General features: G+C 38.4%; 1 protein-coding gene across 2 annotated transcripts; it reads left to right on the top strand.

Annotated features, from left to right (window-relative positions):
• The first annotated feature begins 430 nt into the window (after positions 1-430).
• Positions 431-17,187, top strand: LOC134653501 (probable methylmalonate-semialdehyde/malonate-semialdehyde dehydrogenase [acylating], mitochondrial). Of its 2 annotated transcripts, none has more exons than XM_063508870.1 (10): positions 431-519; positions 2,405-2,541; positions 3,670-3,780; positions 4,536-4,642; positions 6,276-6,389; positions 8,588-8,754; positions 10,352-10,472; positions 12,970-13,119; positions 14,908-15,048; positions 16,512-17,187. In XM_063508870.1, exons 3-10 carry the CDS (start codon positions 3,755-3,757, stop codon positions 16,994-16,996), a joined length of 1,311 nt encoding a protein of 436 aa, XP_063364940.1. In that variant the 5' UTR covers positions 431-519; positions 2,405-2,541; positions 3,670-3,754; the 3' UTR covers positions 16,997-17,187. The 2 variants fall into 2 exon arrangements, with proteins under 2 accessions (XP_063364940.1, XP_063364939.1); XM_063508869.1 differs by having other exon boundaries at positions 516-656; positions 16,512-17,185.
• The last annotated feature ends 4,821 nt before the right edge of the window (positions 17,188-22,008 follow it).

Below are 22,008 nucleotides of genomic sequence, written 5' to 3'. Positions count from 1 at the left end.
TGTCACTTTAAGACCAGCCATTAGCTCCATCTATTTCATTAATTATTAAAAAATTTCACACTTCCTTGTATAAAAATATATATCGAACATTATAAAATTGTGTTATCCTATTTATATAACCTAAATTAAATTGCTATTTTACACTAAACTATTTGACTAGTTTGACCTTAGTTTGACTATGATGTCATAATTATCATGGTTGTCATGAGCCATACGTCAGTTTATAACGTTCCGTTTTCTTTTGTTATCAATTCCATTTCAAGGTAGCACGCTACTACGTTACTTGTATCCAATTAAAATTGTATAATATTATATGGGTGTTGAGTTTACATATTTTGGGTAAATTGTGTCTGTATAAATATTTATTTTTAAATAAAAATAATTTCGAAATAATACAATATTTGTTTTTGACACTTTCAGTTTGGCGAACGAAACGTTTTCCTAATCAAATTCAAAATAATGTATCCTCGCCTGACTACGAAAGCCAACAATTGGAATAAATAACTTTATCAATTCAAGGTCAGAACATTTTGTATTTTAATCAGTCAGTAGGCCCCCAACAGCCGCTCTGATTATAGATAGTGTGGTTGTCATAATTTTAAAAATATATGCACATAATCATGGCCTCTGCTATGTTGAAGCTGTTAAAATCTGAAGTAAGTTTTGTTTGTGAAATATTTTCTTAATGTTTTACTGGAATCGTTTCTCTGGAGTGTGAATCTACTGCGTATTTGTTTTAAAGGTCGAATCACCTAATTCAATGTGAGCCTTGACTTTGAACTTTACTATTTTACCTTCAAAGCAGAAGCTGTAAAAATGACACCAGCCACGCCTTCCATTATATTTAATTCCCTAGAAAGCATGGTGTATTGGTGCATCTTCGCCCATATGTTTATTCTTTTGTCTTTTCTTAGATGGATAGAACTTAGCCATGTGGTTGGTGCTTCCATGCAATTCTACTTTTTTTCCTAATATAATAATTATTAATATTTATGTACTTATATTCTTGAGATAAAATATATACTGATATATTTTCATATAATAAATCATGTTTCACAAAACTTTGCTGTGGCTCGGTATCTATTACCACTAAGTATCTGGATATAGGTTTAATGAAATTGATTAGGTACATCCACTCTCATCAAAACCATTACTTTGTAAAAGCCATCAATGTAAAATATATTGATGCCACTTACTGATGTATATTTTCTAATGTTTTCTCCCCTCTTCCATCACTCCGGAGTAGCATGGTTGTGGACAAACAAAGGAGTTCTTAATACATCATTCACGCGATTTGGTATTTAAACTCACTACATAATTCATATTGGGCCCTGGTGTTGTTTGTGGCTCACTTCAGTATTTGTCTCAGAGTTTCATCACAGTCTGATTTTATATTCAGTATTATACAGAGGTGACTTGGTGTTGTGATATAAATAATTTATATACATTTTAAAAAACAGCATAAATTCTATTTTGAATTGTTTACTGTTTACTTCTGTTAGTGTGGAATTGTGTTTCTTCTCAAAATACTCACACATTTGGATGAATGTATCCTAAAATGATATACCTACATGCCGCCGCGTGAATGACTTACTTACTGCTGTTATGCTAAGCGCAGCAGCATGTTGAATTGTTGATCTTAATATTCGGTTGGTCAATAGGTACTTTAAATGTAACAATTTCGACCAAAAGGTACCACATTATTGGTTGTTGATAAGGTTGATTTCAAATAGATGCTATATGGAAATAGCGCCTTATTGAGAACTGACAATAAGTGCCCTTTTGGTTGAGAATGGCACAAATTATGATAATCTTAGATTTTAAATGTCCAGGCAGATTGGATGCATGTTAATTACACCAAGTTAAAACTTGATTAAATCTAAAATGTTCTATTTTGGGACTAAAAGCATAATCATGTATGGCAAAGAATATTTTATATTATTTGGATATATTGTTTTTACAGTACTTATCTATGAAGATAAACATGTTGAAAAACTTGTCAAGATTTCAATACAAATCGAAGATGCATGTCTTAAGTAAGGATATAAAAGTATAACATATCTTTATATTCTGTATGTTGGATAAAATAGATGGTATAAATTGAAATATAAAAGTCATTGGGGCATAAAAGTCACTGTATTCATTAGTATCTATTTACTATGTTAATTTAAAGTTAAACTAACTCCTTTCATACTATTTTCATGTGCATGTTAATGAAAAAAATCATGTAGTGAACCGTCATTCTGACAGTAAAAGTTGTTATTATTTGTTTACCATGTAATATGTATTTATACTATTTATTAATATAGAAAAAGTAGCTAATATAATAATACAATTGGGTTGTAGAAAACAAGAAACACAACATGACTTTGTTATTATTAAAACACTTTCCTAATTTTTTCAGTCTCAAGTCCTGCTGCGAAGAAACTATAGCAGCCCCGCTCCCACAACTAAGCTGTTCATTGATGGCCAGTATGTAGACTCCAAGACCACCAACTGGATTGAACTAACCAACCCAGCCACAAACGAAGTTATCGGAAGGTAATTTGAAGTACGGCTTCCTAGATTTGTGAAATAAAATGTGTATTACACAAAAGGCAAACTTAGAGTTTGTAGCATAAACTTTAGTCTTGTAGGTATCTGATGCTGCTATTCCTTACTTTGTCATATATCATACTTCTTTCCTAATAGAATTCTGTATGAATAAACCAATACATATAGTTGGTCATCAAGTTGGTCTCTATTGTTTCCCAAATAGTTTTAAACCATAATGTATTGTTTGCCCGAATTTTCGTTAGTCATTATTCATTTGCTTCAGAAACGCGTCACTTTTCAGGATTGCCAAAAAACAAATCTAACCTAACCTTACCTATCTATAGGATAACCAAACGAAAATCCTGAAATGTTAACGATTTCAGTTTTATGACTAATGATAATATGACAAACAATACATTATGAATTAAAACTTTATGGGAAACAACGGGACCCCGGTCAAACCAATTTGTCAATCGGTAAGAACCAGGAAAACTATACTCATCCTTTTATTTTGGGTGCTAGCTAGTACTGGTGTAAGGCATAGATTCTCTCTGTCTGTGTGTGAAATGAGACAGTCCTTTGAAAAACTATAGTACCTAAATATGTATTCAATTACATAACTGTTACATACTATTGTTAAATGCTTATGTATTTAGGTTATCATTGTCACAAAGTTTACCAGAGATATAATTTAATCACCAGTTTCTAATGGGTGGGGCTGGTACAATAATTAAATCTCTGCCATTTAATGAGTCTTATCATTGTTTTGGCAAATCTGTTCAACAATATCACTCAGTTTCATATCTTATAACTATGTGGATTGTTATCTTCAATTTGCATAACACCTTCATCATTTACTAGGAAACATTATCAACATGTTTATTTAAGACTTGAGTTGTTTAATGTTATATTTGATATGATAGTTTCATGGTTTATAACTTGTCGATCTGCATGTTAGATTTAACTACACGGTAGGTACATACCAAGTTGTTGATATATAAGCGTATAGCCCACCTGATGGTAAGCAGTTAACATAGTGTAAAGATACGTTTGACAATTCAGTTAGCGCAAAACATATGGCGGAGTACATTTCTTGTTTGTACACATATTTCTATTTTTATTATTTAATTACAGAGTTCCAGAGACAACAAAGGAGGAATTAAACTCTGCCTTGGAAGCAGCGAAGAACGCCTACAAATCATGGAGCCAAAGTACTGTTATGACTCGCCAGCAACTTATGTTCAAGTATGTTTTATTCTTAGACTCATAATGAACCTTATATCTTAGACCATTAGGTGCAAAATGCCACACTAACCTACATTATTTGCCAGGCCACATTCTGCAACGTATTTCTGGGAATTTCTGACAAACCATGACGTCTGAATAGCTTACGGCATTCTTAAATCGGGCCGATCTTATCGAATGCTATTTCGAATGAATTTATTATATGGAGATAGTTTGGAATATTTTTGCTAGTTTTCTTCGTACCCTGCTTTCGAAGTTCTCCCAATGCATCTTACTACTTGAGGGACTTCCCGAAATTTAAATTGCTAGTCAATTAAGGAATGTAAAATGTAACTACTGTAAATAAGGTCCAAATTTCTTTGACTCTCATGAAATCTGCTTCAAGCTAACTGCACCCATTTGATTTGATTCATAAATGAATGATTTAATTTGTGAACAATGATATTATATAACCATAGATAGGTTATACTCATACTTGAGGAGCACAAAAAATACTTCCATATTTATTTCTGTGCCTACGAAGAAATCTGTTATTTTTGATTAATTTTCTCATTCCATCCATCTTTGTCACATTCGTTGTTAAACATAAGGTCGTTTCTTGCTCTTTCGATGTGCGGGAGTTCGTTAGCACGTGCACATTTCTCGTTTGTCCAACCGCGACTAAAGGCAACTTGTCCAATTTGTCACAAGTTAAGCGCTTCAATTTTGGAACGCCTATAACCTATCTTGAGTTATAAATCATTGTTTATGAACAGATTCGCTCGCCTCCTCCGCGAGAATCAAAGCAAGTTGGCCGCGAAGATCACACAGGAACAAGGCAAGACCACGGCTGACGCTGAAGGAGACGTGCTTCGCGGCATTCGTAAGTATAAATATACTCAAACATACTTTGTCAGTAGAAAACCGCATCATAATCGGTTTAGCCAAACGCGAGATAATCGCGGCCAAACATACATAGAAACATATTGGTCAAACTGGGTAGTGTAAACATCCTTTTTTTAAGGTGGTTAAAAAAGGCGCGAGATTTAAATTTTCTATGGGAAGTCAGTTCATTGCGCGTACATATTTTTAATTTGTCGCCTTTTTCTACTGACAAAGTGGCTGTGCAGCGTATAAATCACTTGGTAAGTTGGTAACTCGAAAAATAATTCGTGGCGTGGATTTCGTAACTTCACTAGATGGCGCTGACGCGGTGACATTTTAATCCTTGAGGCGAGATATGACTAGATATCGTATGACCATTTAGTAATGCAGAATGTTGGTAGTAGAACGGGAGATCAACTATTTTATGGTTATGACGTCACGAATGTATATTCTGTAGATATTGCAATTACCGTTTTCAGTTCACATTCCTTGTAGCCCAACGCCTTCTCCTTTAACTAACAAACAACAACAAGTGATCAACAATGGCGGCCAAATAATTACCTTAATAATAGGCTAGATCAGGGCTCTCCAAACCCCGGCCCGCGAGCCAGATGTGGCTCCAGGGGTTCAGCCCTAACAGCAGCAACCAGATCCACTTACTAGAACTAGTAGTTCGCCCCGAACTGAGAACTCGCGGTTCGCCAAAATGTAAGATCATTATTTTAAAATTGTAAATTTAAAAACTATATTATAAATGTGTAAGCCGAGCACTTTATTTGATACCAAACTCGACCATACTTTCTTGCAAAAAAGATGACCAGAATAGCAAGACCCCTGACAAATAGCTTTTTAGCCTTCTAAGCTCTTCTAGCTCAATAACCCCTTGATCGAGCCTGCTCATAATTTAATGACTAAAATATAATGCCCTCAACTACACATGTACCCAATTTAATTTAAATTAGAACAAATTTACTTAAGTTATTGTGTATCAAACTATCCTCTGATAGTTCAGCTTAAAAACATCGAAATGCCGGGACGTGCCCCTAGCCAGCCGTGTGTTCAAAGTCGAATGTAAGAACTTCGCTTCGCTTCGCTCGCTCGTTCGAAAGCTATTTCTATAAGCTATGTCTTACTGGGGATCGAACCCAGACTTTCTGTGTGCAAACAAAAAAAAGCGATTGTTTACAAAACGCGCTATGATAGTTCTAAGCTAAGCTGACGAAATTCGGCTACTCATTCTCGAGTACAAACTAAATATCTAAATACCGCCTAAACCAGCAATACAATTTTTCTGCATTTTTTGCCATTTACTATGTAAATATGTCTCAAAAAGAAAATACTCTTATGATATCGATACGACTATTAGTTTAAGCGCGAGGTATCACAACTCCTCCATTTTTGAAAACTTCCAAAAACGGGATCGACAAAAATAAATTATTTACTCATAGAATCTGGTCACAAAATTTCACAAGAATCGGTTGAGAATTGCGACCTGTAGAGGAGAACATCCGGACATACAAAAGCAAAATGCCCGAGTCAAAACGTAGACCTTCGCTACGTTTCGGTCAATTAATAAGAATTACTAGAATTTGTTATAACATTCAACATGCGTCATCATCCCTATTGTTCAGAGCTGGTGGAGCACTGCTGTAGCATCACGAGCCTGCAGCTGGGCGACTGCATCCAGAACATAGCCAAGGACATGGACACGCACAGCTACAAGGTGCCGCTCGGTGTTGTTGCTGGTAACGCTTTTTATTCGTTTTTATACACCGTCTAGAGCAGGGGTCACCAATTAGTTTCTTCAGGGGCCCGGTTCTTAAAATAAAATGACCAGCGCGGTCCGTTTCCTTGAGTTTATTAACCTTTTCAACGCTTTTCGTCCCATGTTAAAATGTGGCTTATACGCCAAATGGTTGCAATATGAAGAGCGAAAATAAACCTTATCTGTCAGCAGGAAAATTGCTTTGACAGCGTCCGTCATAGCCTTTTTAGGGTTCCGTAGCCAAATGGCAAAAAACGGAACCCTTATGGATTCGTCATGTCTGTCTGTCTGTCTGTCCGTCTGTCCGTCTGTCCGGCTGTCTGTCCGTCCGTATGTCACAGTCACTTTTCTCCGAAACTGTAAGAACTATACTGTTGAAACTTGGTAAGTAGATGTATTCTGTGAACCGCATTAAGATTCTCATACAAAAATAAAAAAAAAAACAATAAATTTTTGGGGTTCCCCATACTTAGAACTGAAACTCAAAATTTTTTTTTTCATCAAACCCATACGTGTGGGGTATCTATGGATAGGTCTTCAAAAATGATATTGAGGTTTCTAATATCATTTTTTTCTAAACTGAATAGTTTGCGCGAGAGACGCTTCCAAAGTGGTAAAATGTGTGTCCCCCCCCCCTGTAACTTCTAAAATAACAGAATGATAAAACTAAAAAAAGTATATGATGTACATTACCATGTAAACTTCCACCGAAAATTGGTTTGAACGAAATCTAGTAAGTAGTTTTTTTTTAATACGTCAAAATCCCCTAAATACGGAACCCTTCATGGGCGAGTCCGACTCGCACTTGGCCGCTTTTTATACACCTGTAATACACCATCTAGAGCAGGGGTCACCAATTAGTTTCTTCAGGGGCCCGGTTCTTAAAATAAAATGACCAGCGCGGTCCGTTTCCCCTTGAGTTTATTAAATAAGCTTTAACTGTCACATTTATCGAATGAAAAGATAAAAATAAAAGCATTTATATCTCCTTTATGTGTATCTGTCCACAGAGTAATTATTTGCCTGAAGCATCATAGTTCCACATAAGTGCCTATTTAGAAAGAAAGCTTCAACTAAACATTTCACCATTGTGTCTTATAGTCATAATATTCATAAAATTCGCATTTGTACTAGGACACATTCAATCTTTAAAAAGTTTAATTATATTTTTTATCAATATTAAATATGAAAACGTTGGCAGGTAAGGTAGATGCACTACTGCTCATGCACTGGAATGGACTGCATGTGGCAGCCACAGATGCTGAGAAGTGGTGCATTTAGGTTGCCTAGTTATATAGTTATATTTATTGTCAGTACTTACTTGTAGATTTATTATTGGATTTATTATTATTATTTTGTATTTTAATTATCACTAACCTTAATTAATTTTAAGATTTGTTTGTTTGTTTGTTGTTGTACTAACAATTATGGATCGTATGGATTTGAAATAAATAAATAATTGAATTGAATTGAATTGAAATTTGTAATATAATATCTACAGGGTGTCCCAAGAAGTAGTGATATACTGAAGCTGGGAGGTAGAGGACCTAGAGGGCTATCTGAATCACCCCCATGTATGTTCCGCGATTTTTCGTATTTTCGGAGTTATGATTTTTTTTAATTTTTCACCTATCGCCGAGTACGATGAGATTTTTATTTATGGTGACGTGAATTATTGCGGTAGATGCTTGATTTTTTTGTGTGCTAAGCTGATAGATAGGCCAATTCAGTATGGTAACATTTACTATCGTTAGATCTCTGAATGGAATTAAAAAAAAATTTAATGCCAAGAAAGATAAAATTACCCAGTATGTTTCATTTTTCTAAGCGCCCTTGAAGTTGTGAACATACTGGGTAATTTTATCTTTCTTGGCATTTTTTTTTTTTAATTACATTCAAAGATCTAACGATAGTAAATGTTACCATACTGAATTGGCCTATCTATCAGCGTAGCACACAAAAAAAATCAAGCATCTACCGCAATCATTCACGTCACCATAAATAAAAATCTCATCGTACTCGGCGATAGGTGAAAAATTAAAAAAAATCATAACTCCGAAAATACGAAAAATCGCGGAACATACATGGGGGTGATTCAGATAGCCCTCTAGGTCCTCTACCTCCCAGCTTCAGTATATCACTACTTCTTGGGACACCCTGTATATTGTTTGCTCACAGGAGTGGCTGCCTTCAACTTCCCCGTGATGATCCCTCTATGGATGTTCCCGGCTGCCCTTGTGACCGGCAACACTTGCCTGATCAAGCCTTCGGAGCAGGACCCCGGAGCCACTCTCGCTATGATGGACCTGCTCACCGAGGCTGGAGCACCACCTGGCGTAGTCAATGTATGTTTCATATTACAAAGAAGAAAGAATTGTATAATTATTGTCGAATTAATTTGTTTTAAGAATTGAAAAATATCCTTTAACTTTTTAGGTTAGGGTACTAGCATGTGTCCGTTGTAAAATGTTGTATACTTATGTCTAAATGACGTTTTATTTATATTCATATTCCTTTATTGATAAAATTAGAAACTTTACATGTCGAAAATTAATACTTATAATTAGTCAATTACAATTCATTAATATAATATTCATCAGTTAAAGTAAAATAAAACAGTATTATAATAATCAACACAATTGGAATAAATAAAATAAATTAAAAAATTAAATTACAATTAAATCGTTATTATTATATTCTGACATGTCATAAAAGGCATTTCTAGTCAGCCATTTTTTAATTGAGAGTAGAATGTCAGGTCATTTTCAATATTTTTAATGTTGTCGGGTAGTTTATTATAGATACCTGGCCCCGCTTTTAGGCGTGATAAGTACTTATACTAATCTGTAAATGTTTTTCATCCTACCAAATGCAATAATGAAGATGGGAAATTTGAAAAATTCTTAATACTCACAGAATAATTCTTATTTATTTCTCATACATACCTATACGTACAGTCAGCAGCAATAGTTGCTAAGCGGGCTAGGTGTTCAAAATTATCTTGACGCGACTTTATTGTTAAGAGAATAAGAGCGCGTCAAGGTAATTTTGAACATCTCGCCCGCTTAGGAACTTTTGCTGCTGACTGTACCTGGTTTGTTAGTTGCCACGTAAATGTATACCTACATACAAAAACAGCAAGCATTCAGCCGTTCTAATAGTTTGCAGATACCGTAGCCTTTGGACACTAGCAATACCAGACCTGCTAGCATGAGTTTCTCGCGCGCGAATCCATACATCTAGCTCGGCTTCAAGAATGGACTCGCGCACGTGAACGCAACTCATGCTAGTCGATCAGGAGATTGATAAGTCATGATAATCCTTTAACACATTCATTGCCACCTAGCCAAACAAGACATCCGCGCCAGGCCATAAAAATTTCGTCATATAAAGCTGTAGGTACTTACCACGATCCCGACTATCGGGTCGTCCGGCCTGGGAACGAAATCATAAAATACCCGATAGTCGGGTTTTCGGCACTGAATGTATTAAAAGCCCCCATTTTTAACCGACTTCCAAATCTCAAAGAAGGAGGTTATCAATTCGGTTGTATGTTTTTAGGGTTCCGTACCCAAAGGGTAAAAACGGGACCCATTACTAAGACTCCGTCCGACCGTCCGTCCGTCCGTCCGTCCGTCTGTCACCAGGCTGTATCTCACGAACCGTGATAACTAGACAGTTGAAATTTTCACAGATGATGTATTTCTGTTGCCGCTATAACAACAAATACTAAAAACAGAATAAAATAAAGATTTAAGTGGGGCTCCCATACAACAAACGTGATTTTTGACCGAAGTTAAGCAACGTCGGGCGGGGTCAGTACTTGGATGGGTGACCGTTTTTTTGCTTGTTTTGCTCTATTTTTTGCTGATGGTGCGGAACCCTCCGTGCGCGAGTCCGACTCGCACTTGGCCGGTTTTTTTTTATTTTTGTTGTCGCCAGGTTGTCCACGGCACGCACGACACTGTCAACTTCTTCTGCGACCACCCCGACATTAAGGCCGTGTCTTTCGTCGGTGGGGACGCTGCGGGCAAACACATCTACTCCAGGGCTTCTGCTGCTGGTATGATACCTACCAGGGATGTTGCGAACATCCGCATCCGCATCCGCAACCGCGGAACTTCCGCATTCTTTTCAACATCCGCATCCGCATAAAATCGATGCGGAGCTTATGCGGATGTCGCATAAGTCGGTACAGGAACGTCTTAGCGGCGGCGTAAGTGCTAGGTAATTACGTCATTACCTATAACAAAATCGTCTAGATCCAGAAAAGTCGGCGAAGTTACTGTTTATTAAATATAAAGCACCTATATTCTTGCTCAAATACTAAACGTATCGTTTTTTTTTAATAAAAAAATACTAAAAATGTAATATTTGACGTTTTCTAAGTACCTAATCTTGACATCCGCATCCGCGGATGTGAGCCTTTAAATATCCGCATCCGCGGATGTCAAAAAATCTGCATCCGCAACATCCCTGCTACCTACCTATATACCTAATTTGTACAATCAGCAGCAAATGTTGCTAAGCGGGCGAGGTGTTCAAAATTACCTTGACACGCTCTTATTCTCTTAACAAAATCGCGTCAAGATCATTTTGAACACTTAGTTTAGCAACTTCTGCGGCTGACTGTAAAACTTGTCTCATATCAGGCGAAAAGCAAACTATAAAAGTTAACTCTTCAATTGTGGAAATTGACAAGTGGGAATCTTTTCGTCCCAGTTGTAACAGGTGGGACTTTTTGGCCGCATAACAAAAAAAAAATCTTTTGTAAACATGAATCTAGTATAAAACTGGATTGGGCATGAGTAGTGGGGATAACTGACAGAACGGGATAGTCATGTATCTTTCAGCAGGAGTAGCAGCGAAAGCGCTATTATTGTTTGTCCTTGTCACAGTCTCATATATTTTTTGTTCCCCACCGTTGATTTAGTATGGATTATGGTGGGCAACAATAGTTATTTGTACAACAAGAGATCAAAATTTGATATTTCTTCGAGTGCTTATTTTGAGTCCCGTGCAAGCGAAAGATTCTATACTAGATTCACGAGCGTAGCGAGTGCTCAAAAGCGCACGAGATGTAAATAACTTTGATCTCGTGTAGTTCACAAAACTTTTCACCTCAGCAGTGAGAACATATTAGAGAACCCGAAAAATGTATTCCTTCTTCATCACTTACCTCTATTCACTCATGTTTTCTGAAGATATACCAACAATTAATTTTTCACCTCAGCAGCTCGAACAAGGGTATAGTACGGCTCTTCTGAGGTGAACTTTTCGCTTCAAACCGTAATCTTTCAAACAAAGGCCATTGTCTCTATTATCGCAAAAGCGCTTGCTCCCGACTTGGCACGTGCCAGTAGAACATTCATATTGAAAAACAACCGGTATCGTCATAGTATTAAGGTTCAAATTTAATGTCACTGATATTCTAGATATTACGTTTTGGTAGTGTAGGACGATAAACCGCCCCGAAGCGATACGGCGCTCATATTATTTTGATACTTAGTGTGGTGTTAAAAATGAAACGCGGTTATTTATTATATTGTTTTATTTAAATTATTAGCTTGCGGTGGTAAATGTAATAATTTACAAAGGTGCAGCTGCAAGCATTGTTATTTTTTCTTATCTTTAAAATAACGATACTGTGAAATTAGCACCTCTGATGTGATGCCGACGCATAGTAACAATAAAAACACTGATAAGGCAAACATGGAGCTTTGAAGCGTACAGCTTTTCTAACAAAACGTCACGTGTCAACGGTCAGAAGAAAGGTCGGTTATAATATAAGAAAGAAATTGATTATATCTGATTTTGTATGACACGATTTTATCTAGTAGTACGTATAACTGTTTATATACCTACACGGAAAAATTTTGATTATAACTATGTTAAACTTATTAATCTTAAATTTAGATTTTGTTACATAACAAATATACAACGCTTTATCATAAGTAACCGTGTTTCATTTTTAACACCACACTAAGTATCAAAATAATATGAGTGCCGTATCGCTTCGGGGCGGTCTACCGTCCTACACTACCAAAACGTAATATATAGAATATCAGTGACATTAAATTTGAACCTTAATACTATGACGATACCGGTTGTTTTTCAATATGAATGTTGTACTGGCACTACTGGCACGTGCCAAGTCGGGAGCAAGCGCTTTTGCGATAATAGAGACAATGGCCTTTGTTTGAAAGATTACGGTTTGAAGCGAAAAGTTCACCTCAGAAGTGCCGTACTATACTTTGCTACTTAAAAACAGTGAGCAAAATCGCATTTTGCTCATTTTGTGTCACTCAGTGAGCAAAATGCGATTTTGCTCACTGTTTTTAAGTAGCAAAGTACCCTTGTTCGAGCTGCTGAGGTGAAAATAAATTCGACCAATCATAGTGTCGCATTGCGTATGTTTTGTCCCTCACGGAGGCACGCGTAAACCACTATAGGATGCTACCTTCTATTATTGTTAATAGAAGGAGTTCAACTCGCAATAAAAAAGAAATCAACGTGCCAGAACTTTTTAAAATTTACATGGTAAAAATGTATGTCAACAGGCAAGCGAGTGCAGAGCAACATGGGAGCTAAGAACCACGGCGTGATCATGCCGGACGCTAACAAGGAGCACACGCTCAACCAGCTCGCCGGCGCGGCCTTCGGCGCCGCCGGGCAGCGCTGCATGGCGCTCAGCACCGCCGTCTTCGTCGGTCAGTACCCTGGGGCACAAAATAGATACAGTACAGAAGTCAATCACATGTATGTACTTCACTTTTCATACCTACGCTCGGCGGTCGCTCTAGGATTGTCAACTATGATTTATGCACAAAAAACTATCGTAGTAACGTGATAGTGGCACTCGTATCTAGTAGTGGCCGGGGCGGGGTGCATAGGTACCTACCTACCTAACTGTTCTGTTTAACGTTAAAACGAACCATCGAAATACAAGCAGATACTTACTTACCTCTCTGAAACCACTGGTAGCTTAAAAAACGACAATTCATCGTTTTATGTTGAATTCAAACAACCGTCCACTGAACAGTTATAATAACTTTTTTTTGTTTCTCCATTATTGCACAAAAAAGTTCACAGACGCGTGTCTCAAGCGGATGGCACTCGCGCTCGCACTGGTCCCAACCGGTCCGAGATATCGTGTCCGTGAGCAGTGTCTATGTGTGCGTTGATCGAGCGCACTTTGTATGTAGGTTGATTTTCTGTACTATATCTATTTTGTGCCTGGGGCAACCCTTTGACCACCAAACACTTCAATATCAACATGGGAGCCAAGAACCACGGCGTGATCATGCCGGACGCTAACAAGGAGCACACGCTCAACCAGCTCGCCGGCGCCGCCGGTCAGCGCTGCATGGCGCTCAGCACCGCCGTCTTCGTAGGTCAGTATTTTTTTTTATTTTTTTTGAGGGGAAATGCTTTACGCATACCACCCGGCGCGGGGACGGGCCGGGATGGTTATGTGGGACTCCCTGTTGTGGGCTAATGAGACTGGGGTCTCACAACCTGGGGGTTTACCCACTAAAACCCCTCTGTTGCCGCCTCGCTGCTATAAGGCGAGGTCCCAGGAACGCCGAAGTACTCTTCCGCAACCTCGCCAGCTCGTGGGTGAGTACCCTGGGGCAACCCTTTGACCACCAAACACTTCAATATCAACATCCGCATCCCGACAAGGTTCACATAGACGCGCGATATGCGTGGCGTTCAAAGGGTTAAAGGTGCGACTATACAACTATATCTGGCAAGTGCCATTTTGTAAACCGTTTGTATACTGTACACGCGCTACATAAGTGCAGGTGCACTTCCCCGTAAATGGCATAGAGAAATATAGTAAGACAAGAGTGCTCACTCCATACATCAGTTAGACTATTAATTTCAGTGTCTACATCTAGCATCGAGTAGCGGAACTATCAGTACTGCTTATCACAACAGCATAAGACTTTCCGGTCGGTGCTACATCTATTGTCAAGTAGCAGTACTGATAGTTCCGCTACTCGATGCTAGATGCTAATAGTCTTTTTGTTACTAAAACTGATGTATGGAGTGAGCAATCTATGTACTTTTTTCTCTATGATGTTGGCTACATATATCAGGATGCAATTATACAGGCCGTAACAGTGGAGTTTTATGATTCTTCGTCCTTTATGAAGAATTAAGGAGGAATAAATTGTCAATTGTTTTAAGGTGACTACAAAGCTAGACTATGTCCAAGGTCCATAGTTTATTTTTAGTCACAATAAGTCAACATACACCCATTGTCACAAGTTGTCAACGGAACCCTATTTTATAAAGCTACTATTAGTTAGTAGTTACAGTTACAAGCGGAAGGCAATACTGGTCAAAAGGCTAACGTCATTGGTCAAAGAATGTGTCTCAATATTGCTGGTTTACCTGTAAAATTGAAACTTAGCTTTGTAATACCGGCTCTGCTTGACGTTTTTCGGCTTTTGGGACTTTTATACTTATTTAGAACTGACTTGTTTCAGGTGAGGCGAAGGAATGGATCCCAGATCTAGTGGCCCGTGCGAAGGCCTTGAAAGTGAATGCTGGTCATGTGCCCGGGACCGATGTCGGACCCGTCATCTCCCCGCGCGCTAAGGACAGGATCTTTCGGCTGGTCGAGTCTGGTAAAGATCGGTTTTCCTAGGATAGCGGTGCCGTCATATAGCGGCCGTCTCCATACTAAATAATACGGCTAAATACGGATGTCGTAGTATTTGTATGGAGACGGCCGCTATATGACGGCACAGCTTTCGGAGGAAACCAAAGCTTTAGTGCCGGGTTTGGAACACTATTGTAGGATGATTAATTTATTAGTCAAATCTCAACTATTCGAAATGTTGCTTGGGGTAATCTTCCAATTGTAATTCTAATTCTCCAACTATGATCCAAGTTAACCCCATTGCTTTATGCATGCGAAAATTTTAATATTTTTAAGGAACTTAGAAAATAATACCATTAGATAATAATTTTGACTTTAAGCTTTGGTTTCCTCCGATAGCGGTGCCGTCATATAGCGGCCGTCTCCATACAAATACTACGACATCCATATTTAACCGTATTATTTAGTATGGAGACGGCCGCTTTATGACGGCACCGCTATCCTAGTAAAACCGATCTTTAGTACTATTTATTATTAAAGATAAGATAAAAGATAAAAAGATAAAAGATAGTTTATTCAAGTAGGCATAATTACAATGCGCTTATGAACGTCAAATAAAGCTAGGTAGACCGGCTCCAACCCTACACTGCCCCGAGAAGATTTAAATCCCCCCTCAATTGGAGGAGGGTATCCCATTATGGGACCGGCAACAAACTCGGCGGGACACATCTTTTCAAAAATAATTACATCTTATAATTAACATGCATTACGAGAAAATAAGGAAAAAAAATACAATTTAAATTACTATAGAATTCATGCAATTATACACATAAGGTGTAATAGAAATTTGATTTAGAAAATATACATATGTACATGGAATCATACAAATTCGTAGCTCTTTCAGAAAACATATCAAATTCTGACAAAAGGAAAAGAAAATAAAGTTATTAAAAGAAATAGGAAAACATATTATATAAATCTGATTGATTATTATGAATTACCAACATATAATATTTGATGTGCTTTCCTGCTTACCTGAGCTGTGTCACCTATAACTCTATACATAATACAATGTTTTTAATTGCTACTACTTTTTATTAGTTTCTCGTTTGGACCATGCATGTTTGTCTGTCAAGTAGTCCTCGACTCTGTAATAAGCTTTTAACATCAATGACTTTTTTAAGTAATTCTTAAGAGCTGGAAAGGGTAATTTTAAAGCATCCTCAGGTAACTTGTTATAAAAATGAATGCATTGCCCAACGAATGGCTTTTGTACCTTACGGACACGAAACTTTCTGATAGCAAGCTTATTTTTATTTCTAGTGTTAAAGTTATGGACATCAGAATTCTTAGTGAAGGAGTCTAGATTCTTTTTGTAATCTTTATACCTCTAAATTTTACCAAGTCCCCAATTTTTTTTATTGATAAGTTTTTGTTTTTGTTCAAACGAATGCCTACCAATCATAATGTTAACTATTTTGATAACAGGAGTGAAGGAAGGCGCCAAGCTGGTACTCGACGGACGCAACGTCAAGGTTCCCGGTTTCGAGAATGGCAACTTCGTCGGACCCACCATCCTCACCGGCGTAACCCCAAGCATGGAATGCTACAAGGAAGAGATCTTCGGCCCTGTCCTCATCTGCCTATTCGTAGACACCCTCGATGAAGCCATCCAGATGATCAACAAAAACCCCTATGGCAACGGCACAGCGGTGTTCACCACCAACGGAGCGACCGCCCGCAAGTTCTCCTCAGAAATCGACGTTGGACAAGTCGGCGTCAATGTCCCCATCCCTGTCCCACTGTCTATGTTCTCTTTCTCCGGCAGTCGCGGCAGCTTCCTCGGAACGAACCACTTCTGCGGCAAGCAAGGACTTGACTTCTACACTGAACTCAAAACGGTCGTTTCTTACTGGAGACAAAGCGACGTGTCGCACACTAAAGCCGCCGTATCGATGCCTACTCAACAGTAAATAAGTCTAAATGAATTATGTAGTACTCAATAGTAAACAGTTTTCGAAGTATTTTGTTTCGGGAAAATTGCCTATTTATTTTTGTATGTAATTTTAGATGTAAGGAGAAATCGTTGGCATTTACTGCTGTTGTTCATTGTCTTCCATATTAGAATGTGTATATATTTTATTAGCAAAGGTTCAGTAGCAAATGGATTGTGAAATGTTTCTAATAAGAGTACAATATATCATAAAGTATAAATAAGTAATAAAGAAATATACTCATATTTGGACCACAGTCCGCCATTTGCCGAACTCTAAGCTAGTTGTTTTCACTTGTTACTCATATTGGCACCTATTTTTTGCTAATTTATAAATATATATTTTTAATACTATCTTGTTTCTTTTTTCTACATTGTTAGATAGCACATGCAAGTAGTCGTGCCTTCGTAGATACACCGCTGGTTTAAATTAGTGACAAGACACAGTCTTCGCACTTTCGCAACAAATAGTGCCTTCGGGGCTTGATTGCATTTTGAGACATGGGGCCTAAAGTGGTGTATCCCCGTTAGTCTCGGCCTCACGCAACTATTCCCATCTGTGCCCGGCGGGGACAAATGGGAATACACCCCTAACAATAAACAATCTAGTTCGTAAAATTTAATGCTGAATTTGTAGTTGATAGTCATGCATTTATCTCCCTCTCACTTGTAGAAAGTAAGTCTAGAGTCCGACCAGTGAGTCGTGTCACAAAAAAAACGCGGGAATTTCTAGTCGCTGATATTGGTGGCCCAACAATTTATAGCTGGTCAACCAAATCTTGTCAGTAAAAAAAGGCGCGAAATTCAAATTTTCTATGGGACGATATCCCTTCGCGCCTACATTTTTCAAATTTGCCGCCTTTTTCTACTGTCAAGATCGTTGACCGTATATTTGGGTATGAAAGACCCTAAAGTGGTATCCAGACGGGACTGATCAAATCAGTCGATTTGACCAGGAAAATAATTGGCCAATTTGTATTCCATATAGATAATTACTATGAAAATCGATGAAAATGGGCATTTAATGTGTCCGCACCTGCTGATTCGATCGGAGTATTTCATCAGATTGGCGAAAAATTGTCTCGTCTGGATACCACTTAACAATCATCCAATTGCCTTTTAATTTATACGTCATTCGCATTTATGTATTTTATTATACTATAGCTGGTCAAGCAGATCTTATCAGTAGAAAAAGGTGGCAAATTTGAAAAATGTAGGCGCGAAGGGATATCGTAACATAGAAAATTTGAATTTCGCGCTTTTTTTACTGACAAGATTTGCTTGACCAGCTATAGTCTGTGCGGAAATAGAAGAGTCGTGAAATGTATGGGACCCAATACATTCCACGACTCTTCTCTTTCCGCACAGACAATCTATACTTATATACTTGGTCAACCAGATCTTGACAGTAGAAAAAGGCGGCAAATTTGAAAAATGTAGGCGCGAAAGGATATCGTCCCATAGAAAATTTGAATTTCGCGCCTTTTTTTACTGACAAGATTTGGTTGACCAGCTATAGTTATTTTATTGTGCCACCAAAAATAACTAACTTAGTTATTTATTTTTTAACTGGTCACCCCGTATCGTCGTGCGTACGAGTCCGGTTAATGCTCAACCCAGGAATGTACAGCCCAATAATTGGCGTCCACTTTTATGGACGCGAATTATTGGGTTGTACATTATTGCCCTGTCCAAACAGTGGCTTCATATTATTGGCACGGACCAAGCTTGTACACCCTGATAACGCTCAACCCAATAATACACGACCCAATAATACGAATCCATTTAGTGAACGCCGAATATTGGTCGCATATTATTGGCCCGTACCGATAATGCTCGACCTGGGATTGCTCAACCCAGGAATGTACAGCCCAATAATTGGCGTCCACTTTTCGCTGCAAACCACAGACTATAAATATTTGACACATAGAGTGATATTCTAGGGCTGAGACGACGATTTTTAAGTTTACGATTCAATAATGTTGTCATGCGCAAAAAATAAAGCAAATACTGTACTGGTATTATGATGTATTATAGCTTGTCAACCAAATCTTGTCAGTAAAAAAGGCGCGAAATTCAAATTTTCTATGGGACGTTATCCCTTCGCGCCTACATTTTTCAAATTTGCCGCCTTTTTCTACTGTCAAGATCTGGTTGACCAAGTATATAAATTATAGTTTGTCAAAGGACTGTCTCATTTCAAACATAGACAGAGAGAATCATACTGTCTTTGTCTTACACTAGTACTAGCACCCAAAAGAAAAGGATGAGTATAGTTTATAGGATGAGTATTTTTTTGTGGTAACACACTATCGCACCGCCCGCGACCTTGGTGCGTGGCACCCATAAGTGAGAGCGAGAAAGAGATATCTGTCTCTCGCTCTTATTTATGGGTGCGACGCACCAACGTCGCGTTGCGGTGCGGTGCGATAGTGTGTTATCACTTTTATGTACTTACAATTTGGTTTGACCAACTATATATTTCTTTGTCATAAGCCCCCTCTACACTCATGCGCGAATCGAGGCGCGAAGCCGCGAACGCGAGTGCGGAGTCGATTTCGCAGTGTGTAGGGGGCCTAAGGTGGAAGTTGGTGGAAGGATATTATGGTCTTGTTACGGAGCTCCTGGATGTGGTGGTGCAATTTAGGAGGATGTCGTCGGCGTATTGCATGATTGTGGTTGCCATTTTGGTTGTTTTAAGCCCCCTCCAGACAATGTGCGTGAATCGCGGCGGGAAAACGCGAACGGGAGTGTGGAGGGGGCTTTAGAGGCGGTCCAGATTTTAAGGCCCCAGTACACAATGGGCCATCGCCGGCCACTCCAAGGGACGCAGCCATGCGGTAGAATGAGATAGCAATATCACTTGCTCCCTCTAACGCATAAATGCGTCCCTTGGAGTGGCCGGCGATGGCCCATTGTGTACTGGGGCCATAGCAGGTAGAGACAAACCAAAGAAAGTCTGCAGCGCTAGATTAAAAGTAGTTTTTAAAAATCAGTATGCGACAACCCCACAGAAAATGGATTAAGTAGTCTTGATACTTGTGAAATTTCTACCATATTTACCGTCTATGAAAAAATTAAGCTGTATGCACAGCTTAATTTTTATGGTAAAATAAATTTCATTCCAACAATAGATGTCACTATTAATATGTAGACATATACTAATATTGATAAATAATATTGGGAGAATGTGACATTTGGCTTCATCAAAATTAATAAGCTTTTGTAATATCCGCGACGGCGGTAAATAGGTACAGAGGGCCTACCGCGAACACCGAAGTTCTCAATATGCGAGCATCTTTCTCTTTTACTCCCATTAAGGCGTAATTAGATTGACAGAGAAATTGCCCGCAATTTGCGAACTAAAGTTTTCGGAAAAACGAAATAAACCATTAAAACAATAAACATATATTAAAAATTAATTTTAGCTTTAACTGGTAGGTACCCATGCCGTGAGCATAAGCATGGAGGTTGTGGGTTCGAGCTCAAAACCCGGCTAGTACCAATGAGTTTCTCGAAATGTTAGAGGAAGTTCATAAGTATGCCTATACCTATTAGGTGTGTTCAATTTGCTGTGAAACCTTTGTCTAAACCAAAATTATATTATCTAAGTAGGTACATATGGTGAAGTATTAAGATGTTTCATTCCACTTACCCGTCATCAACTCCAAATTTTGTAAACATTGTCGTTTTTCAGCTTGAATCGCCTCGTGCTGACTTTTTACAAGTGTAAAATTATTCGTCATGCGGAAAAGTAACTCCCGCACGCCGGTTTTGTAAGGTTTCACCATGTTTATTCCGTTCATCACAAAACACAATGAATATTTAAACGATTTTGACAAACACAAACCATAGTGCATGACGTTTACTGACTGCTTAAAAAACATTGCCATATGTAGTTTTTTAATTCGATGTCAAATTATTGCGCTGCAGACTTTCTTTGGTTTGTCTCTATTCGCACGGCAGCTTTTTCAACGCGCGTTAAAAAGCGTTTGAATGACACAAATGGATACATGTGTATTTATTGACACGACAGCGGTGGCGCTTTTTATCTAGCGTTATTGGATTTTAAACTTTATGCCTTGGTTGTTAAATCGAATTTAGAGTGCGGACAGATTCAAGCGCTTTTTTAACGCGCGTTGAAAAAGCTGCCGTGCGAATGGGGGCTAAGGCCCCATACTCATGAGCGCTTTTACAACGCGCGTTAAAAAAGCGTTTTAATGACACAAATGGATACATGTCTACTTGGAGGATACAACTAAACGGAGTAGCCATTAACAGGCTTTCCCCTCTGTCGAAAATAGGCGGCCAACGGTCATACACAATGTATGGACTGACGTTTATCTGACATGGCTATTTTTACGTTACGCATACATTTGACGTTCCCCTCCCCCGCAAAAATCGGCAGACTGTTTTGTACAGAAAATTACAGACATGGCGTCTCCGTTTGATTATATCCTCCAAGCATGTCTATGAAGGATATGGTCTTGTTTCGGAGCTCCTGGATGTGGTGGTGCAATTTAGGAGGATGTCGTCGGCGTATGCATGAATGTGGTTCCCATTTTGGTTGTTTTAAGCCCCATCCAGACTATGTGCGTGAATCGCGATGCGAAGCCACGAACGCGAGTGTCGAGGGGGCTTTAGAGGCGTGCAGCTAGGGTTGCCAGATCGAAAGGCGCTATTATCGGGAAAAAATATAAATTTTTCGGGATTTTGAGACTTAAGCCGGGAAAAAGAAAACATTCAAATTAAAGTACCTAATTGTATTAAAAACAACGATATTTTACATTATTGGCACTACGTAAACTGCTCTGCCCATAGACGTTTTTATAACGCTGACGCGCTCGACGACAGTTCGGAACTTGAAATTATTGTTTTATAACGTGCAGCTATTTTTCGGGACATTAATTTCCACTTTGTCGGGAATCGGGAACACATGCTAAAAATCGGGAGAATCCCGCCAAATCCCGACCATCGGGCAACCCTAGTGTG

This window comes from Cydia amplana, chromosome 13 (genome assembly GCF_948474715.1).
Source record: "Cydia amplana chromosome 13, ilCydAmpl1.1, whole genome shotgun sequence".
In the NCBI taxonomy this organism is placed as follows: Eukaryota; Metazoa; Arthropoda; class Insecta; order Lepidoptera; family Tortricidae; genus Cydia; species Cydia amplana.
The sequence above is the reverse complement of the archived record's forward strand: the minus strand, read 5'-3'. Positions and strand labels throughout refer to the sequence as shown.